General features: G+C 46.0%; 2 protein-coding genes and 1 non-coding gene across 3 annotated transcripts in view; 2 read left to right on the top strand and 1 right to left on the bottom strand.

Annotated features, from left to right (window-relative positions):
- Positions 1-4: 4 nt before the first annotated feature.
- Positions 5-6,965, top strand: Ciao1 (cytosolic iron-sulfur assembly component 1). The gene is made up of 7 exons (XM_008838122.3): positions 5-321; positions 708-856; positions 1,171-1,282; positions 1,373-1,461; positions 1,694-1,895; positions 2,480-2,567; positions 6,023-6,965. Exons 1-7 carry the CDS (start codon positions 183-185, stop codon positions 6,273-6,275), a joined length of 1,032 nt encoding a protein of 343 aa, XP_008836344.1. The 5' UTR covers positions 5-182; the 3' UTR covers positions 6,276-6,965.
- LOC115071293 lies at positions 4,983-5,132 on the top strand. The gene has a single exon (XR_003850392.1). It is a non-coding gene; the product is annotated as a U12 minor spliceosomal RNA (small nuclear RNA).
- Positions 6,966-8,923: 1,958 nt separating the features above from the next.
- The window catches only part of Snrnp200 (small nuclear ribonucleoprotein U5 subunit 200), a 32,777-nt gene continuing 15,606 nt past the window's right edge, over positions 8,924-26,094 (bottom strand). The window contains exons 17-45 of the mRNA XM_008838112.2: positions 25,470-25,619; positions 25,132-25,242; positions 23,493-23,624; positions 23,153-23,341; positions 22,628-22,825; positions 21,682-21,834; positions 21,495-21,575; positions 20,878-20,961; positions 20,314-20,420; positions 19,872-19,990; positions 19,455-19,609; positions 19,182-19,371; positions 18,796-18,969; positions 17,774-17,934; positions 16,926-17,153; positions 16,398-16,589; positions 16,127-16,305; positions 15,830-15,981; positions 14,977-15,085; positions 13,545-13,653; positions 12,573-12,762; positions 12,315-12,479; positions 11,990-12,111; positions 11,605-11,748; positions 11,335-11,511; positions 10,886-11,046; positions 10,723-10,804; positions 9,467-9,559; positions 8,924-9,368 (exon numbers count right to left, since the gene is read on the bottom strand). Coding sequence (XP_008836334.1) covers positions 9,225-9,368; positions 9,467-9,559; positions 10,723-10,804; positions 10,886-11,046; positions 11,335-11,511; positions 11,605-11,748; positions 11,990-12,111; positions 12,315-12,479; positions 12,573-12,762; positions 13,545-13,653; positions 14,977-15,085; positions 15,830-15,981; positions 16,127-16,305; positions 16,398-16,589; positions 16,926-17,153; positions 17,774-17,934; positions 18,796-18,969; positions 19,182-19,371; positions 19,455-19,609; positions 19,872-19,990; positions 20,314-20,420; positions 20,878-20,961; positions 21,495-21,575; positions 21,682-21,834; positions 22,628-22,825; positions 23,153-23,341; positions 23,493-23,624; positions 25,132-25,242; positions 25,470-25,619 — 4,251 coding nt within the window. The 3' untranslated portion in view covers positions 8,924-9,224. The remainder of the gene's footprint in view (positions 9,369-9,466; positions 9,560-10,722; positions 10,805-10,885; positions 11,047-11,334; positions 11,512-11,604; positions 11,749-11,989; positions 12,112-12,314; positions 12,480-12,572; positions 12,763-13,544; positions 13,654-14,976; positions 15,086-15,829; positions 15,982-16,126; positions 16,306-16,397; positions 16,590-16,925; positions 17,154-17,773; positions 17,935-18,795; positions 18,970-19,181; positions 19,372-19,454; positions 19,610-19,871; positions 19,991-20,313; positions 20,421-20,877; positions 20,962-21,494; positions 21,576-21,681; positions 21,835-22,627; positions 22,826-23,152; positions 23,342-23,492; positions 23,625-25,131; positions 25,243-25,469; positions 25,620-26,094) is intronic.

The raw sequence follows: 26,094 nt of genomic DNA, 5'->3' as shown, positions 1-26,094 counted from the left end.
CAAGTCCCAGAAGGCCGCGCGGCCCAGTAGGGGGCGCTTCAGTTCCCAGGGCGACCTTGGGGCGGAAGGGGAGTTTTGGTGGGCTGTGAGGTCCTACTGTGTGCACCGCGGACCCGAGCACCGTGTGCCCCGCGTCGGCGCGCTGCTTCCGCCAGCGTCCTTCTCACTCTGCGCCCACCGCCATGAAGGATTCGCTGATGCTGCAGGCCCGCGTCCCGGCGCACCCGGACTCCCGCTGCTGGTTCCTGGCCTGGAACCCCGCGGGGACTCTGCTGGCCTCGTGCGGCGGCGACCGGAGAATCCGCATATGGGGCACCGAGGGTAAGGCCCAGCCTAGCTTCGCGACCCTGGTCCGGAGGGAGACGCCACTCTAAGGTTTTTTCAGCGAAAGGAGTGTGCAAACGTCGACAGGCTGGGATTGTTGCGAGAACTGGCTTCGTTTCTGAAGCAGGAAAATGAGAGGAAATGGTCTGCAGAGCAATTTGAAGCCCTTAGGAGACATTGACAGTTTTACATTAAGAGGGTGAGGTCTCAGATTTGTTTGTAGAATACCTCTAGAGGAAGTTGGCTGCTACAACTTTGTAAGGGTGATTGAGCTTTGTTCCCCAACAGGGCTCCACTTAGTTGTCGGTTGTTGAAGCACATTATGGTACGCTAGTACCATCGTGTACACTCATCTCTGGAGCTTTCCTGTCCTCTGCCTGTAGGTGACAACTGGATCTGCAAGTCTGTCCTTTCTGAAGGCCATCAGCGTACTGTTCGGAAAGTGGCCTGGTCCCCCTGCGGAAATTACTTGGCCTCTGCCAGCTTTGATGCTACCACTTGCATTTGGAAGAAGAACCAAGATGACTTTGAGGTAAGGAGACTGGATGGGAGCAGGTTGTTTTCTCTTTGTTCCCCAGGGCGGGTCGGTAACCTGAGCCAACCTGGGCTGTACTGGCCAGAAGGTTCCAACCTTTACTTAATTTTATATTATAGAAACTGTAGCTGGGTGTGGTAGCTCAAGTCTGTAATCCCAACACTTGGGAGACGGAAGCAGGAGGATTGACACAAGTTCAGGGTCAGCCTGGGCTACAGAGATGTCTCAAACAACAAAGTCGTGACCTTAGATTTTTGACTAGGGTCTAGGACTCTTAACTGACTTTAACTCTCATTCCTTTCCCCTTTCAGTGTGTAACCACTCTTGAGGGCCATGAAAATGAGGTCAAGTCAGTGGCTTGGGCCCCATCTGGCAACCTCTTGGCCACTTGCAGCCGAGATAAGAGTGTGTGGGTCTGGGAAGGTGAGTCCAGGTGCTTCTAGGTAGTGTGGAGAACTCGCTGACTTCCTTCCGTGTCCCAACAGGGTCAGCTTTTTTTATTTTCTCCCACAGTTGATGAAGAGGATGAGTATGAATGTGTCAGTGTCCTCAACTCTCACACACAGGATGTCAAGCATGTAGTTTGGCACCCAAGCCAGGAGGTAAGAGTCGGGCAAGGTAGAGCAGAACCCTTGTGTGGAGGCTTGTGCCATCTGCCCCATACCCTTCAGCTTCAACATCACTTTATGGGGGTCTCTGACTAAAAATCAGTAGTCTCCTTATGAAAACTGAACCCTGGGGCTGTCCTGTCCTATCTTGGCAGGGTTTAGTATTGGAACCACAAGTACTTCTTGGGACATACAGACAAGTACTAGGCCTTCTTCCCTTTCCTAGCTTTTAGCCTCTGCCAGCTATGATGATACAGTGAAGCTATACCGGGAAGAAGAGGATGACTGGGTCTGCTGTGCCACCCTTGAAGGTCATGAGTCCACTGTATGGAGCTTGGCCTTTGACCCCAGTGGCCAGCGCTTGGCATCTTGCAGTGATGATCGTACTGTGCGTATCTGGCGCCAGTATCTACCAGGCAATGAACAAGGTGAGGGTCCAAAAGTAGAGCTAAAGGAGACTCCTCTTGAGAAGTTTATTCTCTATCAAGACTTATCCTTGAATCACAGCAAGTTGAAGAAAAAGTAATCTGTGCCACAAGATCTGCAGAGAAATGCTGCAAGAACTGGGAAAAGCTGTGTGGAGCAGGGCCTTTTGACCAAGTTTGAGAGGGCTTGTAGAATTTTAACAGGAGAAGAATGTAACACAAGAATCTCTAATGAAAGCCCAGCAGTATGAGTTGGCATTGGTGGGAATACCTAGACTAAATGTAAGGAACAGGTTCCTTGAGGCAGGATGCTTGGGGAGAACTGATGTCAGTTGGGTTGGCTGAAGGGTGGTGTTAAAAGGCAGGTTAAATATAACCTACAGTGGAACAGGGATGTTTCCTTTCCAGAATTCTTGGGTGGCCACAGTGTGTAAGGCAGATAAGGAGGGTGGGTACAGAAGGTTGGTGATAAGGATTGAGGATGAGGGAAGGAAGGGCAAGTTATGTTCTCTACAGTAGTACAGTGAGTCCCCTGAGGTGTCCAGGACATAAACATGCCTTGGGTTTAAGAGAAGTCTGTCGTGCAGGGGTGGCATGCAGCAGCTCTGACCCTACCTGGAAATGTATCTGCACTTTGTCGGGCTTCCACTCCAGGACCATTTATGACATTACTTGGTAAGACTTCCTTCTCTACCTCCTATGGCAGGGATTTTAGAGATGTCATGACTTGTGCAGCTCCACCACCTCTGTTTCAGATCAGGCATGCCATGCTGGTTTAGAGCTGGCTGACCTTGGGTTCTTAGGAGTACAAAGCCAACTTAGATCTAGGTGTGTTTCTGGGATAAGATCCCAGGTTGTGAGGGCAGCACCAGCCCTTAGATTTCACACAGCATCAAATGTCTTGAGTCAGTCATTGAATTTGCTTTCTTTCTTTTTTAAATTTATGTGTATATGAGTGTTTTGCACAAAGCCTACAGAGTCGAGAAGAGGGTGTCGGATCCCTTGGAACTGGAGTTACCAAATGTGGGTGTTCTTAACTGCTGAGTCATCTCTGCAGTCCCTGAATCTGTGAGTGTGTAACTAGGATCTTTGTGGTTTGGTAACAGTTAACTCCTCTACTCTTAGGAAGACTAGAAAAGCTGCACCATTCTTACAGGACAGTAGGTTATAGGACAATTCTGGACCTGACAATTGGATCTAGGAAATAATTTTAAACCATGCAAAAAGGCTGTTGTGTATCCAAGCTTTATTTATTAGTAAATGTTTGGGAACAGCTATCCCACAAAACTGAACTTAAGTATACCATTGTCCCATTCCATTTTGACTTCATGGAGAATTAGTCCCACTTGTTGAGCAAAGGCTAAGTTAGTGGCATTTACTGCAGAAATTGAAATGTTTTTAGCTTTCAGCTAAGGAGTTTTTCTAGTATGTATTTAGCTGTGCTGAATGCCACAATGTGGTGGTGCCTGAACACAGACAGTCTAATACTTAGAGTTGTTTAAAACAAGTGTGAGCCCAATCTATTCTCAGAGCTATTCCTCCAACAAGGGGCATACTCACTTTATTGAATGTACAAACAGTACATTCAGCTTTTGTCTTACTAGGGAAGAATTTGCCTTTTCTGACCCTCCTGACTGAGAACAACATAGAAAACCACAGGTGTTATCAACCTAAGCCCACGTGTTTGCAACATAAACTGAGGATAATTCCCCAGCGCTGTTATTTTCACAACACACACACACACGCACACGCACACACACCACCCCCCCCCTCAGTATTTTGGGTCAGGCAAGGAAGGGTCATGAGGGAGAAATAGGGAACATAATCTAAGATTAAAGCTATGTGTTTAACAGTTTAGCTTGTAAAAGTTGATTACAAGAGGAGCCCAATCCCTAGGAACATTGTTTTCCTAAAGGCTACCTAGACTTAAATAAGCTGGTTACACAGTAGGAAGGAAGACTGAGTAGGCAGTGTTAAGTGATCTCAAAACATAAGATTAACTTTGGTTACAAGGTTAGGTAAGACAGGAGGCATTCCCAGAAAAGTCATTCCCACATTTGGCTACTTAAAAATAACCTTTTTCGGGGGCTGGAGAGATGGCTCAGTGGTTAAGAGCACTAGCTGCTCTTGCAGAGTACCCAGGTTCAATTCCCAGCACCCACATGGTGGCTAACAATGGTCCATAACTCCAGTTCCAGGGGAATCCAACACCCTCTTCTGACCTCCACAGGCATTGCATGACACAGTTGCATTTAACACACATGCAGGCATTACACGCATACACTAAATAAATAAAATATTACAAAAAAAAAAAAAAAACTTACTAGGAGCTGGAGAGATAGCTCTACAGTTAGGAGCACTTGCTGCTCTTCAGACAACCAAAGTTTGATTCCTAGACTCCATGCCAGCCACCTCACAACTGTTTGTAACTCTAGCTCTAGGAGATCCCACATCGTCCTCTGGCCTCTAGAGGCGCGCACACACATCCATAAATAAAAAAGGATAAATATTTTAAAAATAAACTTGTTCTCAAACATTGTTAGACAACTGGAATTTTTGCTAGTTTTGTAACTTAAAATGGATAGCTATGTAGTTGAGCATTCCACATTCAGAAGTTTTATATAGTGGCAAGTAATGAGAGAGTCTTCGATGCTTGTTTTAAAATGAGTTCCTGACTTTAAAAAGTACACTTAAGGGGCCGGAGAGATGGCTCAGTGGTTAAGAACACTGACTGTTCTTGCAGAAGACCCAGGTTCGAATCTCAGCACCCGCATGGCAGCTAACAACTTCTATAACTCCAGTTCCAGAGGATCTGACAGCCTCTTCTGTCTTCCAAGGGCATTGCACAACACGGGTGCTGCACTTACCTATATGCAGGCAATACACGCATACAACATTAAATAAATAAAATACTTAAAAAGTGAACTTAAGCGCCGGGCGTGATGGCGCCTGCCTTTAATCCCAGCACTCGGGAGGCAGAGATAGGTGGATCTCCGTGAGTTCAAGACCAGCCTGGTCTACACAGTTCCAGGACAGCTAGGGCTACAGGGAGACCCTGTCTCAAAAAGACCAAAAAAAAAAGCACTTAAAATGCCTTAAACTTATGAGTAAGGAAAATAATGATTCAGGGTGATGCCCGAGTCCTCACTGCTAATGTGAGACAAATTTTTGAGCAGGTAAAGGTTGCCCCTAAGGCAACCCACCTACTTTGTGGGATGCCTGGGTGAAGCGATCTGCCCAACCCCTGGTGTGCACTAAAGAGAGACAAGGAAGAAGTATGCTGCTGGGGCTGTGCTTGTCAATTCATACCAACTGGCATGTCACTTAGTAACGTTACTTGTTGATGAAATCTTGATTGGGTAGGCTGTAAGAAACATGATGGTGGGGGCTGGAGAGATGGCTCAGCAGTTAAGAATGCTGATTGTTCTTGCAGAAGACCTAGGTTTGAATCCTGGCACCCATATGGCAGCTAACAACTGTCTGAAACTCCAGTTCCAGGGGATCTGACAGTCTCTTCTGTTCTCCACGGGCATTGTATAACACAGGTGCACTTACCTACATGCAGGCAATACACGCATACACATAAAAACTTTTTTTTTTTTTTAAAGTGCACTTAATTGTGGTAAAAATTCAAGTTCTTAGGCTAGGCATGATAGCACATGCCTTTAATCCCAGCACTCAGGAGGCAGAGGCAGATGGATCTGTGAGGTGGAGGCCAGCATCGTCTACATAATGAGTTCCAGGCCAGCTGGGGCTGCAGGGAGACTCTGTCTCAAAAAGACAAAACAAAAAACCAGAAATAAAACAAAAAATTAAAGTTGTCAATTTCAAAAGTTTAAGGACGTGGGCAAGTCAGGCCTAGTGGGCAAAGTGAGCTTTAGACTTTTGTGTAGTTTAGTTGTATTATTTTAGGTTAATTATCCTGGGGCAATTAAGCAGAAATACCTGAAGAGTAGGAGGGTAATACTGATGGATCCTATTTAGGGAAGCTCTTTTGTGAGAGACTTAGCTGAGGCCTGAGGTTTAGGGAGAGAACAGACTATGGTCTGTGGAAGAAGTCTACCTACCTAATTGGCCAGTTGGGGAAACAGAAGCCACCTGTGTACCCACTGATGTGCATGTCCTCTTAGGTGTCAGCTGACAGGGGCCCTGGCTACAGCTTGCGGAGATGATGCCATCCGGGTGTTTGAGGAGGATCCCAACTCAGATCCACAGCAGCCTACCTTCTCTCTGACCGCCCACCAGGGCCAGGCCCACTCCCAGGATGTCAACTGTGTGGCCTGGAACCCCAAGGAGCCGGGACTCCTTGCTTCTTGTAGTGACGATGGGGAAGTGGCCTTCTGGAAGTATCAGCGCCCTGAAAGCTTTGGAGCTACACCTTGACTTGGGAGAGTCACGATTCCCCAGAAACTGTTATAAGACTTTGGCAGTCACTGAGGCCCTAGAGAAGCATCCTTGACCTTCATTTAACATGGCTGTCTTCAGTTCAAACGTGTTGAAGCCACAAGACCATTTACTATTTTCCCTCCTTTGACATCAGGGAGCCATGGAATAGAGCCATGGAACATCAATATGTTGTGCCACAAAGTACACTTGACTTAATGCAGTGTTACATTTTGGGGGTGAATATAGTATTTATAATCATTGTACATATATGTACGAGAGTGTGTTTCAGACCTTTCTGGAATTGTAAGCTTTAAAGAACTAATCCAACTTGCCCCAGTTTCTTATATTTCCAGTCTGAAATAGATCCTGCCTTCCCAAATTCTAGAAAGTCCCACTTGAGCCAGTTGTGATGGTACATGCCCATCTCTCAGCACTCAAGGAGCAAAGACAGCTGGATGTGGGTAGTGCATGCCTTTTAGTTCCAGCACTAGGGAGGCAGGGGCAGGCGGATCTCTTAAGTTTGAAGCCAGCCTTGTCTACATAGTGAGTGCCATGCCAGCTGGGGCTCTAGGGATACCATCTCAAAAAGACTAAAAAAATTTTTTAAAAGGAAAGGAGGATCAGAAAGAAACTCAATGCTATGTTTGGCTACATAGCATGTTCAAAGCCAGCCTGGGCTACATGAGACCCTATCTCAAAAAACAAAGCAAAAGACAACATTCAAAAATAGGTGTTCTCCCCCCCCCCCATCTAGGTTTGTTCAGAGTAAAAAACATGTCTGTTTTCCCTTAGAAAACTCTCACGTCTCTTGTGATACTATGCTACGGTAGCAACTAGGGATATGAAAGAAAGACATGAACCCCTAAAGGGAGAATTATTACTGGTCACAGGCCATATGTCAGCAGGGAGCAAACTAATCCTGTGAATAGCAGAAAATACAGAAGAGAATAGCTTATGGCCCTCTAAAAGACCACGGCACTCCCCTATGCCATGAACCTGTGGTGGTGTTTCAGGGTGGGGGATGATTAAGATGTGAAGTAAACGTCCCTTAAGGAAGTAATGATTAGAGGAAAGGTTGAAAAACAGTGCTTAATGTAAAATATTCTTCCATCTTTTGAGATGAATGGGGTTTTGTAAAGGTTGTCTTCAAAGATGTAGCTTTTGCTTAATTTTTTGTAATGTAAAAATTGTGACCTGAGATTTTTGGAAAGACAGTTGAGGCAGTAGTATCTAGAGCAGTGGTTGTCAGAATGATCTGCAGATCCTTGGAGTCTGCGACCCAGTTAGGGTCAGCACCGTGGTACCATCTAGGCGGTGGCACCGAACTAGTAGTCTTCACTACCTTACATCCACAGTAGAAAGGCCAACTTGAGTTAGACATGTTCTTGGTAGAAGCAATAAAAATGATTCATTAATATTGACCCTTGAGGACACTTCTGAAGCTGACAAAATGGGAGACATGCATAAAGCTCTTCTGCACACTGAAGTATGGTGGTCTTGAGAAAAAGCAGTTCAGCAGTTGAGTTGCAAGCTGTGTTAGCTATTCTTCATGGCATGCTGTTTTTATCAGAAATAACTAGAAAATCATAGCATTTAGGCTTGGCTATTTGGGTTTTTGAAAAATGAATAGAATGACCCTTTCACTAACAGTGTTCACTGCTAATAATAAAGTTAAAAGCAAAAATTACAATTTCTGAAAACTTGCGTTGCAACCACAATCTTTAGGGGCAGTGAAATTAGCAAATGAGTGGGGAACTGCATCGGACATCTGGAAGATCTAGTGAATCAGTTTCCAAATGACCAATGCACTGTTACAAAATCATTCAGGTATAAGTGGTTCCAAGTCCAAGGCAGGGTGATAGGTTTAGTGGTACAAGGAAGCATGGATGAAGCTTCAGAGCCTACAATGCCTTTAGGGAACCTCCATATATAGTCTTGGTGTAGTAGCAAATAGCCATGATGACCTGAAAAGGCTATTTAAAAACTTGAATATAGAAGAGTCTAAGGAACCTGATTGGCTTCTAGCATGCCAGACCTTAAAGTGACTGCAAAACTACCATACTACTTTCCTCTTGGAATTAGTTTCTCCTCAAAGACGCTATTTTTAAATAGACTGACTTAATTTTTAATACAGTAACACCAATGAATAGGACATAAAAGCTTTGGGGGTTCTTCATTTTCTGTAGTGGAAAAGAGGTATTGAGATCATTATTTGAAAACTGCTGGCCTAGGGGAAAGAGTCCTACATAATCAACTTCTAACTTTGTATATGAGTGTGTTGATAACAGAACATTTTATCTAGTCATAGCTACTTGGTGCCTCTTAACCCAACTCCACACCCCACTCCCCAAAGACCTTGAGAGACCCTAACCTGTAATCTCTGGCCAAATTTAGAGTCCGCTCCTGCCATCATGCCACTGGCTATGCCATTGTGTGTGCCCACATCCTAGGAAGGAGGCCAAAGTCATAAGCCTGGCTGAAGAGAAGCTACTAACATCGTTCCCATCGCCAGTGTAAACCCAACTAAAGGGCAAGTACATCCTCCAAGTACTCTTAGAGGTTCAATGGCCAAAAAGAGTGTTTTGGTATTTTTTCTTTGGCCATGGCCTTTGGTTGGAGAAATTTAAAATTACTGTAAGGACACATGGTTTCTCCAAGTTATTTATTAGAATGTCTGACTCAAAAGGAACTATAAAGAGCATTCCTAAAACTACTGTACAGTTTATGCTTGACATGACACCTGAAAACACTGGACCCAGGCCTAGACCACAGGTCTAAAGTGGGAAGGAAGGCTAGTGGAGGTGGGCTAGGAGAGCAGCAGACTTACTGCTTAGACCTCAGGCTGACAGAACTTGTCTCCAAAATCAAGATTCCCAAAACTAACATGTCCATTTACTTGTTTTTAAAAAAGCTCAATGTTCCTCTACATGAGAGAATGCCTCAGACTCAATCCGAGTCACTGTCTGTCTCAGCTTCCTTCACATCCACGCTGAATTTGTATTCCTGGTCACATCCCATGTAAGCATCACTCATGAAATACAAGGTGTAGTTGTGAGCACCTGTGGCTGGGGCCACGAAGTCTAGTTTCACCTAGAGAGAAGAGACAGAAATCGGGTTGGCATGGACCTGGGGGAGGCAATCCACCTGACCCACCCAGGATAGATGCTGGAGCCAGTGCACACACTCACCTTGGCCTTCTGCTGCAGGGTCAACCTCTTGATGGAGATGAGGCTGTTGGACTTGGCATCTCCAATCACAACCCACCAGCCCTCTTCACGTTTCTGCAGTGACCAAAATCCAAGAATTTCATCAAGAAAGACTTAATGGCCATAAAAACTGAGAATGACTATGAAATATGGCAAAACTCAGATAAAAAGTTTTCCAAAGCTCTTTCCTGAAACACAACTTGACAGATTTTTAAGCTGTCCAAAGATGTCTCAAAGTCTTCAAGTAAGTAGATAAACTAAAATTTTCAGTTCTATCCCATTTCCTTTCCTAAGGTACCTTTCCCATTTAGCACTTCTCATTTTCTTTATGATGCACTATTTAGAAGTCTGCCATTGGAGCACAACAGCTTCGGGTCCTTCAGAAACTCAACAAGGCAAGCTAGATGACAAACACCTTATCATGGAGATGAAGCTGCAGCAGAGACAATCCAAAGCAAGTTTTCCGACACCTCAACTCTGTGGAGAAGCCCTCTCTGCTGGCCACACCTCTGTCACAGAGCCCATGTGCTCCAGTTTAACCTGTTCTTTCCTTAGAACCTGTTGAATACTTTGTCTACAGAGCTACATGAAGTTTTATCTGTTACCAATCTTCAATTCTCCATAAAAAGAAGATAAAATTTCCTTTTTGTTGATAAAACAAAAAACCATGCAACTAGAAGCAAAGTAGAAGAGAAAGGGGAGGTGGGAGAAGAAAACACCAGTTAGAAAAGTCCAAGTGTCCTGGAAATACTGGTAGAAAAATGCATCTTATTATAGTCATAGAGATATTAACACTTCCCAGCAGATACTTTTAACAATGACCAGTCATCTAAATTGTTTAAAAGCAGAGAAGAGGGGCTGGAGAGATGGCTCAGTGGTTAAGAACACTGACTGTTCTTGCAGAAGACCCAGGTTCAAATCCCAGCACCCACATGGCAGCTAATAACTGTCCGTAACTCCAGTTCCAGGGGATCCGATGGCCTCTTCTGTCATCCACAGGCACTGCACGACACGGGTGCACTTACCTACATGCAGGTAATACACTCATACACATAAAATAAAAATAAATAAAATATATAAAAAAATCTATGGCTCCAAGATTAATTCTTAGCCTGTTAACTTCATTATTATCCCTAGATACCCGCTCTGGTGGGAAATGTATCCTGTACTCCTCAGGACCTAGCCAGTGGCTAGGGCTTTTGAGTCAATACCTGGTAAAGCCAGCTGCCAAGACATACCTGTGGGAAAAGAGGTGCAATAACAGGGCCTGTGACTTCCTCCTCTCGCTCCAGCTGCACCAGCACCACAACTGGCCCACCACTGAGGGGAAAGCAGAATACATGAGCAATGTGGCTGTGGGCAGAAACCCCAGGGCAAGGCTCTTGGCTTTTGCTGGCTCACCTGCGGATGCTGTCCTTATCTACCACTTCATAGGACAGTTCAATATTAGGGTAGCGGTTACAGAAGCGGGCTACATCTGCAATCTGGCTGTCAGTCAACTGAAGCAATGCATTTCGTTCTTCATCCTCCATCTCCATGATGTCAAAAACACTCTCCACTCCCTGCAGTGATAGGTATGCAGAGACAGATCAGAGGAGCAGAGAACTCAATCCATAAGCAAGTAACATGAGCTCCAAAGAGCTACTCCTCTTACTTCTCACACTGCTAAGTCATCTGAAGACAGCTCTAAGAATACATCCAACAACTAGCCCCTCTCAGCATCTTGACAGAGAGCCCCTTCAAAGGAACCAAAATTGCCCCTGCTAATACTTGCTTCCCACAGCCCACCCACAGAGCAGGACCTTTGCTCTCAGGCTCATCACCTAGCACTCAACATCCACTGAGCTTACCTTGTCTGTGCAACGTTTGATATGCTCTGAGGTGAAGTGTGGCAGCTGCTTCAGGTAAGAGTCCTTGGACCACATGGCTTGGGTGACCATCTGAGCCAGTTCCATGGCTGCCAGAGCAGGGCTGAGCCACCCATTGCTAGAAAGTACATCTACACAGGCTTGAATGAGCCGTATTGCCTGCATAGGAATGGAGTATAAGAGTCGGTGGGCTTGGAACTGAGCCTTCCAAGGCCCCCACTGACCCTGCACCCAAACCCCCACCTAAACTACCTTACTAAGGATTTCCTCTGTGTCTGACTGCAGCTCGGCACTCAGCTGCATGCGGGACAGGTGAGCCTGCAGGAGCAGGTTGGTCTTCACATGTGGATCATTGAATTTAGGGTTATTCAGCTTGTGGGGAACCTTCTGAGCCAACTGGAATGGAAAGAAAAGAGCTGGTGATAAACAGATCACCCTGCCTGAGACCAATTTGGGTCAAAAGTACCATGTGGTCCAGCCTGCAGAGGGAAGGAAGGAGAAATACAGGAAGTATTGGAGGATGTATGAGAATGAGGCATGAGGACTATGTGCAGGCACAGGTAAGAGGAAGCCATGTGCTTTGGCACACAGGCCACATTTTCACCCCTAGATGTTCTTCTGATGCCAATGCCCTCACCTGCCGCAGGAGATTGTCTTCATGGTGTCTAATTGGAATGTTCTCATACTCTGCTGCATTGGAAATAATCTCAATAAGTCCTCGGACCTTTGTCTTGGCATTCAGAGACATGCTGAAGAGCTCTGAAAAAAATGAGGAAATTTGAGACGAGTCAAAGGCAGGGGGAAAAGAGTAAGAAACAAGAATTAACTGGCTGGGCTGCACTGCTCTCCTGCAATCATCCCTCTGACAAATACTGGCACTTGAGGTCACCATCTCATTCCTGCAGACTCCAGAAGCCATGCATGAGACAGCACCCTACAGACAGAGCTTCTGTGGCCCTCACCAATGGTGGTGTAGTTGATGTAGTAGTAGGCAGCAATCATGCCCAGGTTCAGAGGGGCCACATCCATCTCATCCTCAATGCTGATGCACTTGGACTGCTCCAGGTCACTCAGGGTCTGCTCCACCAGCTCTGACAAGTGGTCAGACAAGTGACGATGGGATATGCCTGTGGAGATGAGAGGTAAATGGGGAGTCTTGGAGCCATGCAGCAACAGTATGAAAACCACCAAAGACAACATGTGCTCTTGAGTTCACTAACCCTGCAGATTGTAGTAATTGGGGTTCTGTGTCATTCGGCGGTACAGAAAGGTCCAGGTGAGGTAGTCCACAGCATCCTGCTTGTTCTCAATGGTCTTGGTGACGATCTCAGCATTGAAGTGGTCATGCATACAGTGGTCCAGGTGAGACTCTACAGGCAACGGCTCATATAAAAACTTTTTGAAGAAATCCTATGGATTAGGGGAGGAAAGGCAGTAATTAAAGAACCAATGATAATATGGTAGGGAAAGAAGAGTCAAGGACAAATCAATAGGGAGTGGCCCTTGCATGGGATACATTAACTAATAACCAAGATGGAAGAAGCACATTTAAAAAATGGCACCAATGTAGCCAGGCGTGGTGGTGCATGCCTTTAATCCCAGCACTCGGGAGGCAGAGGCAGGTGGATCTCTGTGAGTTCAAGGCCACCCTGGTCTACATAGTGAGTTCCAGGATAGCTGGGGCTACAGAGAGACCCTGTCTCAAAAAGACCTAAAAAAAAAAAAAGGCACCATTGGTCATGATACACAATGGGAACAAGGACATGCAGAGCGACACAGGCAGAGCAGGAAGCAGTGCACAAACAAAAACAACTAACTGGAGTGGGAAGACATCAATATTAATGTGGAGTCAATAGCAGTAGCAAAAACAAGGAGCAAATTTCTGTGTGGCTCCAGCTTACTACAAAAGCAATCGACAGAAAAGAGTAAAGATATTAAAAATAAGTAAGATGTAAAAATCTATTCCAGGGGGTGGAGAGATGGCTCAGTGATTAAGAGCATTGGCTGCTCTTGCCTTAGAGGACCCAGGTCTGGTTCCCAGCACCCACATGGTGGCTAGAAACCAGGCTTGATGCTCTTTTCTAGCCTCCATAGACATTGCACGCATGTGGTGCATACATACATGCAGGCAAAATACTCATAAACACGAATCTGTTCCAAGGCTCAGGATCTCAAGGTGTTCCAGAACTGACCTTTTTAGAGCCCTGACACATGATGACGCAGCGCCCCTCATCGTCCTGCAGAGGGCGGTTGGCATGGCCTACCATCTGAAGCACGTCGTAGATGGGGTAATCCACATAGCTGGTGGCAGAAGAGGGAAATGAAGAAAGAGGACAGCAACCAGGAACTGTCTTCCTGGCCTGTCTTCCTTCCATGTCCCAGAGATAGGAGATGCAAAGGCAGGGGGATATGGTTAAACTAGGCAAAACTAGTCAGGAACTTGTGTGCTTAGCAGCTCATTTACTTGCTCACCTAGGTTTTGAGTATAAGAGTCAAGAATGTGTTACTGAAGGTCTGTGAACCAAAGCCACAAAAGGCCAGAAGCAAAATAATGTCCTATTAAAGGACCAAATGTGTAAGTCAAGTTTCCCAAACTTAAGAGCTGTATTCTTCACAGGTTAAAAAGTCAATTAGGGTCTGGAAAGATGGCTCGGTGGTTAAGAGCACTGGTTACTCTTGTAAAGAACCTGGGTTCGGTTCCCAACACCAAACATGGCAGCTAACAACCATCTATAACTCCAGTCCAGAAATTTTAACACCCTCTTCTGACCTCTGTGGGCACTGTATGACACAGGTACACTCACACACACATGCAGACAATGCACTCCTACACATAAAATTCAATTTTTAAAAATTATTTTTGCCGGGCGTGGTGGCACATGCCTTTAATCCCAGCACTTGGGAGGCAGAGGCAGGCAGATCTTTGTGAGTTCAAGGCCAGCCTGGTCTACATAGTGAGTTCCAGGACAGCTGGGGCTACAGGGAGACCCTGTCTCAAAAAAAAAAAAAAAATTATTTTATTTTTAAAAAGTCATCTGAAACTATGCCAGGTATAGTGGTACACACCTTTAAATCTGAACCCTCAGGAGGCAGGAGGATCTCTGTGAGATGGAAGCCAGCATGATCTACATAGTAAGGTCTAGGCCAGCTGGGGCTATAGGGAGACCTGTCTCAAAACAAAAAAATCCAACCAAACAAAAGTCATCTAAAACCCAAACCAGGAAGCAGATTCAGATATTTTAAACAAATCCACAGACTCATTTCAAAATAATCTACATTTTGGAAAGAGTTAAATTATTCAGGCTTTTTATGAAAAAGCTGTCTTCTACTTCTGTTACTACACAGGTGTGTGAACTTGACCAATCCACTTTTGCTAATCTGGGTTAACCATCTCTGCTGTTCCTTTTGTCTATAAAGTCCTACTTTTTTAAACTGCTGAAATACATGACTAAAAGGTAAATGACTAAAGGTAAATGTGAGCTTAGGTTCTGAAACCAAAAACTCTCTCAAACACTGCTATGGTGGACTCTTGCCTGTGTTTATTTCCCTAGTCCTGCATTTGTAGATTTATACTTCGTTTTAGGAGGTGGATCTGAATTAAGCCAAGCACCAGACTCTACTCACGCATGGATCTTGCCATTGTAGTACTGGGTATCCATGATGATCACCAAGTGAGCAGCAACGTTCATGCCCCAGCAGAGACTCCGAGAAGCCACCACCACCTGGATAGCCCCTGAGCAGTGAAGGGAGAGGAAGACTGAGGGTAAGGCTCCCTGAAGCACGTCTGCTTCATCAGCAGGCAGCAGCTAACCTTGTGTTCCATTTCAAAGCTCAGAGGAAGGCTGGCTAGGAACAAAGTCTGACACTGAAAAAGCAGCATGAAAGGCAGTGCCAATGCTGTCGGTGTCTTGCTCGGCTATCCTAGAAGAAAGGGAGAATCCTGGAGCACTCAAAGCCCACTGAAAGCAAGACTTGCACTGCCTGGTGGACTGGCCCTCTGATGGTAAAAGGCAATACCAATCAGCCAAGGCTGTTTCATCCCACGGCAGCAAAATCAAGCCTACTCTGAGCACACCCAAACCAGGCAAATTCAGGGTTGAAGAGTGATAGTGGTTCTGGCAGGGCAGCCACACTGAGGCTCTATAAAGCAGAACACTGAACAACATGCAAAATGCCACAGTGAGCAAAGGACAGCAGACAACAGGTGAGCACAGGACCAGGGCTGCTGGCTGATGGCCCTGGACTCTAGGAAACCAGGTTCTGAAACAGCACGAGCTTATGTCTGTCTTCTCATTCAGCAGGAAGGGATATCTGTCCCATTTACATCACAAGAGTCTTAGGGAATCAAATGAGGTGACAGATAACAGTAATCCTATCAGTACTGTGAAAATGACTATTTCATAGAGAAATCCATCCACATCCTAAAGTTTAACATATACTACTTATGACAGTTTTGGATGTCATGAGGCTTTCTTACCTGAGCTGAAGAGTTGTTCCACCAGGCGCCTCTCCATGGGGCTTAGACCTTCATGTAGATAGCCCACTCCATTTAACAGTGTTTCCTTGAGCGTGCTGTCACTCAGCTTCTCGAGGTATGGGATCAGATCCTTCTCAGTGCAGTGCAAGAACCTGGGCAGCACAAGCACTGGTCAGAGGGGTTCCAGTCTGTGACAGACTTTCTCAAGTCAGTGCCCCATTAACAGGACACCCAGGGCTGAGGGCAACACGATTTTACACGATCTTGTACCACCCCAGAAACCAGACCCTGTCCCACCTTTGCCGCTGGATGTCCGCTGCACAGGTAGTGAGGATGTCAATCGCAGTAAGGCGGGTCTGCTTGCGGGATGGGACAAAAACAATAACAGGCTTCTTGGGGGAGTGTTTGGTGATAGCATGGTACACTGGCTTGGCCATGGATAGCAGGCGAGTCTGCGTGTGGCTGATGTTGAAGCCCTGGTGACCAAGGGAGAAGAAAAGACACTGAGGTCACCAGACCTGGGTAATGGAATCTCTGAGGCCACAGAGGGATGGGAAGAAGGTCTTACCTGGATATGCAGCTCCAAGGGCACAGGACGCACATTAGGGTGAAAGTTAAAAGTGGAGGTGGCACTGCAGCCCAGCCAGTGAGCTACGTCCTTGGCATTGGAAAGCGAGGAGCTAAGTGCCACAATGCGAATAGGCCGCTCAATCTGAGAGGAAATGTATCGCATCCGGGAACAGATTACTTCTAAGACAGGCTGGGAAAGAGGAAAGGAGTCAGGCATGCCATCCTCTGCCCAAGTTCCCCTTTGTCAATATCCCATCAGCTGCAATTATTATGGGCTCTCCTGTCTGTTTCTTCTGCCCCAAAGAGACAAGCTTCACTAAGCAACTAATTTTCTAAGACTTCTGTCAAAAAAAAAAAAAAAAAAAAACACCCCACAAAAACTCAGGTCATCCTTTTGGAATAGGACAGAGGCAGAAATAACTGTGGAGAAGTCCCTGGCCCCGGGCCTCAAGTCCAAACACAAGACCCAGTGCCAAAGTCACTGAGCCAGTCCAAGCCCACTCTGTCTTACAAGGCCAAGCCATACCCCATTCTCGCCCCCAATAAGGTGGACCTCATCCACCACGAAGAGGTTAATGTTCTGGACATTCTTGCGCTGCTTCCAACGCCGGGAAAGTATGTCCCACTTCTCAGGGGTGCTGATGATGATGTTGCCTTTGCCTAGGAGCTTCAGGTCTGTGCTTGTCTCCCCGGTCAGCAGCACCACCTTCTTATTGAGCCTGTCCTGAAACTTCTCATACCAGTCCATGTACACCTGGCAGGCAGGGGAGGGGGACATGAGAACAGCGGGCTACATGTGCATCATTTTATTTTATGTGCATGCGTGTATTGCCTACATGTAGAGTAAGTGCACTTGTGTCGTGCAATGCCTGTAGATGACAGAGGAGGCTGTCAGATCCCCTGGAACTGGAGTTATGGATAGTCATTAGCTGCCATGTGGGTGCTGGGATTCGAACCTGGGTCTTCTGCAAGAACAACCAGTGTTCTTAACCACTGAGCCATCTCTCCAGCCCCCTACATGTGCATCTTTCACTTACTAGGAGGAAAACTGAGAATCAAAGAGGACTGCTGCTCTGTACACTTTACACTTTCTTTGTTTTAGCCTGAGATGGGGGTCTCATTATGTTTCCCAGGCTGACTTAAAACTTGTAGGTTCAAGTGAGAGTCCTGCCTCAGCCTTCTAAGGAACTGGAATGACAGCCATGCACCACATCTGACTCATGCTACTGTCTGAACCCACACCAGCCTTTAAGTCACAGAGAAGCTTTTCTTTAGGAAATGACAATGCAATCATCAGCGATTGGAAAACTTTCTCCTGGCACCACAGATGGAATGGCTTCTGTGGAAATCCACAGCTCACAGCAGGTCACACACCTGTTCAGCCAGGGCCTCCATGGGGGTTATGTAGACACAGCGCCCCTCAGAGTTCTGTAGTAGCATCCTCAAGATGGCAAACTCCGCACAGATGGTCTTCCCACTGCCCGTGGGGGCCCCCACAAACACATTGTCATCGCTGTTGTACACAGTGTTGAACACTAGAAACCAAAAGGAGAGGCATGAACACCAGGTGGAAGAGACATACCACCGGTCAAGACATCAGGAGAAACAAGTCAGCTATGCAGGGCAAAGAGAAGCCTGGAACAGCAGCCCAGCTGACTTGTGTGCTTCCCCTTAGTTTCTCCTCCCACAGAGCAGGTAAGGGAAAAGGTCAATCAAGTTTAGGTCCCCTGGAAATTTATGAGAAGAAAACATAAGCAAAAGAAGTCCAGCATCCTTGTTTGTTCTCAGGGGCCAGGACACCTTTCTCTGCCCTGTCAGCACACTCCTGAATTTTCTAGTAATAGTCTAATATGGAAGATGAGTCCAAGCCCTGGCATCAAGATTGAGTTAAAAAATCCAAATTTAACTATTTACTAGCTGGTACAATTAGGGCTCTTTCCAGTGCCTCAGTTCCCTAATTAAGAAATACAAAATTAACAGAGGTACTAAATAGTGACCCTTTCAAAGGACTGGTGAAAGAGGGAAAGCACTGGTCCTGTTCTCAGCAGAGCACTTACAGCAGTGCCTGCTCAGTGAATAGTCATTAGCAATGGGGCAGGGCCCTCAATCAATGCCACACCCTGATTCAATACTGGAGCATGAGAAGCAAGCATTAATTAGCAGCCTGAGCAGAAAAAAAAACAATACACCATGGCATTCTCTCCTGACCATCCTCAGGGAGATAAACAGAACACCAAAACGAACAGTGAACAAGGACTTGCAAGAAGAAAAATGCCCTGGCAGGCCTCAACAGGCCTCCCAAGCCCCTGCTTCCCTGCCTGCCACATAACACACTTATCACTAGTTAACCTTCAAAGGCCTGATAAGAGCCAATTACCTGAGACTCAAACACTCACCTTGAGTCTGGATGGGATTGAAGAAAGGAAATTTATCTTGATAAAGGCTCTCAAAAGCACTGTTTCTTAGAGCAGACACAGGCAAGGGCTGCAGGTCCAATAGTTCAGTTGGAGGTGGGTACTTCTCTGGTAGAATCAGGTGTCGGAAGGAGACAGGCAGCTGGGTCTCACAAGCTGCCAGAAAAAAACAAAAACAAAAACAAAAAACAAACGTTAAGGCTAGAAAGCAATACTAGCAGATCTCTAGGGCCCCTATCTATGAACACTGGAAACCCTAGATAGTGTCTGTATCACTCTCTCAACAAAGGCAAGGCCAGAACAGAAACCCTCTACCATCCTTGGAGGGTCTGTTCCTAAGAGATGTAGAGTGGAGAGAAGACACTCACAGAGCCAGCGGTCAGACACCACTCGGATGAAATACTGAGGGGGCAGTGGTTCAAAGACAGGAACGAAGAATGTGATGAGGTGCTCATCCTGAGCATACTTAGCCTTCAGTAGAAAATACTCATGGTGCAGAATCACTTCACTGTCCACATCCTCTACCAGAATCCAGAATGCCTCTGATGAACCATGGACCTGCCAACCAACACAAGTGAAAGGAGTATGAGCCAGTGGGGACTAAGCAATGCCAACTCAGCTCCCTCTGCCCAAGGTCTTACCTTTTCATCCCACTGGAAATCTGGTGTGATGGTCAGCTCTACTTTCAGGGTAGAGCGTGTGATAGGCTGCAGGTGCACCGACAACTCCAACTTGGGGAAGAGATGGACATACTTGTGGATGGTCTTTCCCATCTTCGGCATGCGGATAAGTTCACCTATGAGGACATGAGAACATTAGGGATGCAGCCCAGCCAGCCTATCTATAAATAGGGCCCAAGAGCCACTGAGGGAAGTGGGGGTAGTCTATACCAGTGTGCAGGTTCCTCCCATTAGCCTCAGTGGAGGTAAAGAGTTTAAAGTCCTGATTCTAAGAGTAAGCCTGTACAACAGTGGGACATGAGCACACAAGGGCTACTGGAACTGGGGAGCACAGGCCAAGATGCCTGGGCTGCAGACAGGATGAGAGCTTCTACATACCTATTTCATTATGATTCAAGTCATATAGCCGCTCAAAGGGGAAGTTTTTCTTCTCAATCTTCTTCACTACCTCCTCAGGGAGTTTACGGAACTGACGAAGAGGACACATGGACTGCCACCTATCCAGAAAGGAGATAAAGCTTCGGACTCTTCCATACGGCTGTTTACAAACTGCCTTCATCATAGCTTCCAGCAACTCAGCATGATCAACAAGGCCACATCGTTAGCAGAAGACATTCAAATTTGTGTCAGCAGAAAGATTAGAGAGCCAATGCTTGGCTTCTGCTTCGCAAGTCCCCAGCCCCACCTTTCCACTTCTCAGTTCTCACCCATGTTCATGCCACACCTAAGAAGCCAGGACTGGAGATCCAAGGCTTTCCCATCATATCCTCAGTTTGGGCCCCAATTCACAGGGATCAGCCTCTAGCTGATTGGGCCTTACATGCGTTTGTCGATCATCTTGCAGAGGTTCAAGGTCTTGTCTGTAAGCTGTGCCCAGCCTCGGTTCAGGACAATTTCAAAGATTGCACGCATCAACCGGCCAGCCGACTAGGGGAAGGCAAGCATTCCCAATGTGAAATTGCAAGCACCTCTGAGAGGCCTGTCCCCCACTGCTTCATTATCTCAAGATCTAACGCAATTCCACATACCAATCTACAATGTTCCTCTGTAATGCCCTTCTCAAACCCATTTAGTAAAAACACAGATTAATAAAAATCTGTTGTCATTTTTCATGAGCCCTAAAGCCACAGAGGGAAGTCATTTCTCTGTAGGGAAGGAGACATGCCCAAAGGATCTCCCCCTCTCCAAGGACCTAAAGAACCTCTCAGTATTTCCTCTTAAGGTCTCCCCTTCCTATGTGCTCAAGATCAGTACAGCAAAGTGGCTGAACCACACAGGCAGCAACCAGCTAGCCAGCTGGAACAGAACTAAGCATTCCTAGCTCACTCATGTTGGGCTTCCTTCATAGCACATAGGGCACCAGAACTGTTAAGACTCTGCTCACCTGTGTAACATACACCATGTCAGCCATCAGTGCAAAGCCCTCCAATTTCAGCTGTGAGATGAAGGCTTGGAGAAGCACATTGATCTGGAAAGAAGCAAGGGCAGCCAGCAGGAGGACAATCATTGAACAGTCCAAAAAGCATTTACATTTCTACTCTAGTCACACATGCCAGATGGGATCATCCACAGCTCTTAACTCAGACATTAAATGATTATTATTCCATATAAAAAAGAATGTAAAGCTGGGCGTGATGATGCACACCTTTAATCGCAGCCTTTAGTCCCAGCACTCAGGAGGCAGAGGCAGGTGGAGCTCTGTGAGTTCGAGGCCAGCCTGATCTACGTAAAGAGTTCCAGGCCAGTTGGGCTACGGAGAGACCCAGTCTCAAAAAAAAAAAAAAGAAAAAAAAAAAAAGAACGTAAGAAAGAAATAGTGAGTGGGAGATCTGGGGACTGGGGTTAGCTCAGTAGTAGAACAAATGCTTTGCAAATACAAGATCCTAAGTCAACTCCTAACACATTCCAAAAGAAAGAATTGTACATGATACCTTGTGAACTCAAATTAAGGTTCATCTTTTAGAAGATGAGTGCTCATCTTTGGAAGTGAAAATACCTCACCTTTGCACTGGGTTCCTCAATGCTCTCCTTTACAGGGATGGGCACCCTCTCCAGCAACTTCTGCAGCTCCAGCTTCTCCTCCTGCCACAAAGAGAAACAGGTCAGAGAAAAGCCACAGGCCAACAGGCAAAGGAAAAGCCACCCAGCAACTTGGCAGAGGGTCCAGACTCATGATACATAGACTCACCTCTCTCACAGTAATGTTCTTGAACTCAGAGGACAATGAGAAAACTCGGAAAAGCTCAATCTCACTCAGGGTGGGCTTCAGCAGCTGGTTGTAGGTCTGCACAGTATCATTGGTGATATAGTAGTGACTAGCTATACGGCCCAGTTCTGTCACCTAAAAAGGAGGAAGACAGTGCAATGTTGACCAGTGATGAGTCCTAACTTCTAGCTTGAAGAGGTCATGGTCCTATTAGAACAAGTGTGTGCACAGTACAAGTGACTCAGGCACATGAAGAATGATGGCACAATAAACTGACCCATGGAGAACTGATGATCATGCAATCAAAACAGCTGAATTCTCTACCTCAACACAAATTATGAAAAATAAGTGCCATTTTTTTTTTCTTTTTTGGTCTTTTTTGAGACAGGGTCTTCCTGTAGCTCCAGCTGACCTGGAACTCACTATGTAGACCAGGCTGGCCTCGAACTCACAGGGATCCGCCTGCCTCTGCCTCCTGAGTGCTGGGACTAAAAGCGTGTGCTACCACACCCGGCAAGCACCATTTTTAAAAGTTCAGAGGGGGCTGGAGAGATGGTTCAGTGGTTAAGAGCACTGGCTCTTCTTGAAAAGAACCCAGATTCAATTCCCAAAACCTACATGATGGTTAATAACCATCTGTAACCCTAGTTCCAGGGGGATCCAATACCGTCTTCTGGCCTCCATGGGTTTACATGCACATGGTACACTTACACACAGGCAGGCAAAACATTCATAAACATAAACAAAACATTTAAAATTTTAATTTTTTAACATTTTATATCTTAACCACTTAGCCATCTCTTCGGCCCCACATTTAAAATTAAAACAAACAGACAGGCAAAACACAAATCAAGAGAGTAATCAGATCAATTTTTGCCTCGGCCTACAACTTTTGCCATAACCTTCTCAAAACCCTCATGCCACTCACCTGAAAGTTGCCTGTCTTCTTGTCGTACTTGACCAGATTGTTCTTGTCCAGCATCAAGGCAGCAGTGTGAACTAGATCTAGTCGGCGCTGGTCCAGCAAGGGATCTCCCTTGAGGTCATCATGAGAGATGCCATAGAGGGTTGGGGAACGGAGCATTCTGATATATAAGTAGGCATAGCCCAACCAGTTCACAGCATCCTGGAAAAGAGCTCATGATTCTTAGCACAGAAAACTGATGTCCAAGGTAAATCTCCCACAGATGGTTTGGAAATTAATTTCCTGCTTCTAAGGATATGTATTATATTGTCTTCTGAATGTTTATATTTCATCAATAAAAATAATCCTTTCAAAGATCTTAGAAATGAAAGGAACTGTCTGCCACAAACCCAAGCAGTTCGCATGGTTTAAGGTGTAGTAGAGGGCCGTTGGCATCCTAACAGGGACCATCCCTCCCACTCCTGCTACCTTAGTCTCTTGAGGCACCAAGGAAAGGCGGGAAGCTCCAAGGATAGAGCCCTTCCCTACCTTTGCATTCTGGACATTCCCCAGCACAATTTCTGCATTGAGCATGTCAGGCAGCTTCGATACCATCTGGCTCTCAATAGGAAGTTGCTGATTGAGGAGGGACAGGTAGTACTGTAGCTCCCCATGGGATGTGATGAGTATACCTTCACCCTTGGTGTCATACTGGGGTCGCCCAGCACGTCCCAGCATCTAAGTCAGAGGCAACAAAAGAGAATGCTGTAGCAGAGCTTTTGGGTTGTACCACACTGTAGAACTTGGCCTTCATCTGCCCCTTTCCAGTATCTTTATGCTCTAGGCAAAGGATACTCATCCCACTGAGAACAATCTCAAAGATTCATACCTGCAGAATATCCAGTGCTCCAAGTTCTGTCCAACGCCCCTTCTCTGGACTGTACACTTGGGTGCCTTTGATGATGACTGTATGGGCTGGAAGATTCACACCCCAAGCCAGAGTTGCTGTGGAAACTAAAACCTGCAGGGGCAAGACAGTGTATGAGGACAGGACATATCACCACCAGCAGGTTCATGTTCTTGTCTTCTCTGGCTTCTGAGCTTCTAATGGAACTGGGGACAGGAGTGGAAACAGACCTGGCTGACCCAGTATTTACTTTTTTCTTTTTTTAAAAAAAAAAAATATTTTATGTGTATGTGTATTGCCTGCATGTAGGTAAGTGCGCCCGTGTCATGCAATGCCCCTGGAGGTCAGAAGAGGCTGTTGGAGCTCCTGGAACTGGAGTTACAGACAGGTGTTAGCATGTGGGCGCTGGGATTCGAACCCGGGTCTCTGCAAGAACAACCAGTGTTCTTAGCCACTGAGCCATCTCTCCAGCCCCTGTATTTCTTTTCTTTCTTTTTTTTTCTTTTTGAGACAGGGTCTCCCTGTAGCCCCAGCTGTCCTGGAACTCACTATGTAGACCAGGCTGGCCTTGAACTCACAAAGATCTGCCTGCCTCTGCCTCCCAAGTGCTGGGATCAAAGGCATGCACCACCAAGCCCTGCCCATGTGACACCAGAGAAAGAGTTTCATCACTCACTTATCTATTCAAGAATTAACACATCAAGGTTCCAAAAACACTTAAGGATCAGAAGCCTTTATTAATCAACTTATGGTTATAAGAAAATTCACAATCAGCTACCCTGGCAGGGCATGGAATTTATTTTTTTTTATTTTATTTTATTTTATTTTATTTTATTTTATTTATTGGTCTTTTTGAGACAGGGTCTCCCTATAGCCCCAGCTGACCTGGAACTTGCTCGACCAGGCTGGCCTTGAACTCATAGAGATCCGCCTGCCTCTGCCTCCCAAGTGCTGGGATTAAAGGCATGCTCCACCATGCCTGGCTTTTTTAATTTTTATTTTATGTGTATGCGTGTATTGCCTGAATGTATGTAAGTGCACCCATTCCATGCAATGCCCATGGCGGTCAGAAAAGGCCATCAGATCCCCTGGAACTGGAGTTAGGGATAGTTGTTAGCTGCCATGTAGGTGCTGGGATTTAAACCCAGGTCTTCTTCAAGAATAGTCAATGTTCTTAACCTCTGAGCCATCTCTCCAGCCCCTGGGGCGTGGAGTTGTACACCTTTAAGCCCAGGACTCAGGAGGCAGGGGCAGGTGAATCTCTGTGAGTTTGAGGCCAGCCTGGTCTACATAGCAAGTTCCAGGTCAGCTGGGGTTACAGGGAGAGAAAAGAAATGTGGTCCTGGCTTTGGGAGGTATGGTTTGGAGTTATGTGGAGTCATAAAGTCCTTGTTTTGCCATATTCCTCACTTTCCTAAACTTACCCATCTTCCCTATGCAGTGTGTAAAGTGTGAGAGACAGCATGAAGTTATATTTATTATAACCACCACAACTTTCCAACATGGGGTAGCTGGTTCTAAAATCAAAGCCTGAGGACCCCACATAGGTCAGAGCTACTGACATTTCAGATGTTCTAAAGCCTGAATCACCTGCTTCCTCAAAAATGTTGCCCAAACTCACCTGAATATGTTTGTCAGCAAAAAGATCCTCCACAAGTGTTCGGTCAACTCTGGTCATGCCTGCGTGATGAATAGCAAAGCCATAGGGCAAAAGATCCTTCAGCTCCAAGTTCTATGAACAGAAAAAGAGCAGAGAGTGAGGCCAACCTGCCTGTGGGATGCCTCCAGGGACAAAGGAAACTTTTCTACAGGAGACCCTGCCATCAACCTAACACCATAACCATATCCAATCACCTTTAACTTATCTAAAACAGTAGCACTCCATCCAGTGCATGTAGTCTACCTGGCAGCATGGAGCCAGTTACCAGGTAGGAGCCAGGGAAGGTGACCCTTCCTCACCTTGCACTGTTCCGCTTCTGTCCGAAGGACCTCAGTGGAGGCGGAGCCCTCTCGCAAAAAGAGACCCAGAGTGTCCTTCTCCAGGCACATGTCCCGTATGGCCCTGGCTGTCTTCCCAGTCTCCTTGCGAGAATGCACAAACACCAGTACCTAAGGAGAAACCAGTTGGTTTAAGTTGAAGGATGTACTTTGAGCAGCTGCTTTACTAGCAACAGCAACAGAGGCTGCACCATTATAACCAGAAGCCATGGTTTGGAAAAAGAGACAAGGACAAGAATGTATGCTGGCTTGAAAAAAAAGCCTAACTGGGTTAGCAGCACTCAAAAGGAAGCCAGTGGGGTGACTCCACACAGTGTAGCTAGGCTGGCTACACAGGGAGTTCAGGGTCCTGTCTCAAAACCCCAAAAAGATCCAAGGGGAAGGAATCTACCTAAGACAGTGACACAATCCTGAAGCTGAGAAATTAAACCCTAGAATTCTACCTTGAACACCAAGTTTAAATACACTATGAATGAAGGTTCAGGGATCTCAATTAATAATATATTCAGACCCCTAACAAAAAGAGTCTAAGCCAAATGAAAATGTATCTGCAAAAGAATAGCAAAATTATTATGTCATATATATA

The sequence above is a fragment of the Nannospalax galili genome, unplaced genomic scaffold (assembly GCF_000622305.1).
Source record: "Nannospalax galili isolate Female #2095 unplaced genomic scaffold, S.galili_v1.0 scaffold1311, whole genome shotgun sequence".
NCBI lineage: Eukaryota > Metazoa > Chordata > Mammalia > Rodentia > Spalacidae > Nannospalax > Nannospalax galili.
This window is presented reverse-complemented; position numbering and strand designations above follow the sequence as displayed.

Coding starts and splice junctions, on each gene's coding strand:
- Ciao1 (XM_008838122.3), top strand. CDS start 183: ATGAAGGATTCGCTGATGCTGCAGGCCCGCGTCCCGGCGCACCCGGAC. Junction 1,283..1,372: donor GAGTGTGTGGGTCTGGGAAG/GTGAGTCCAGGT, acceptor TTTCTCCCACAG/TTGATGAAGAGGATGAGTAT. Junction 1,896..2,479: donor TCTACCAGGCAATGAACAAG/GTGAGGGTCCAA, acceptor TCTGTCGTGCAG/GGGTGGCATGCAGCAGCTCT.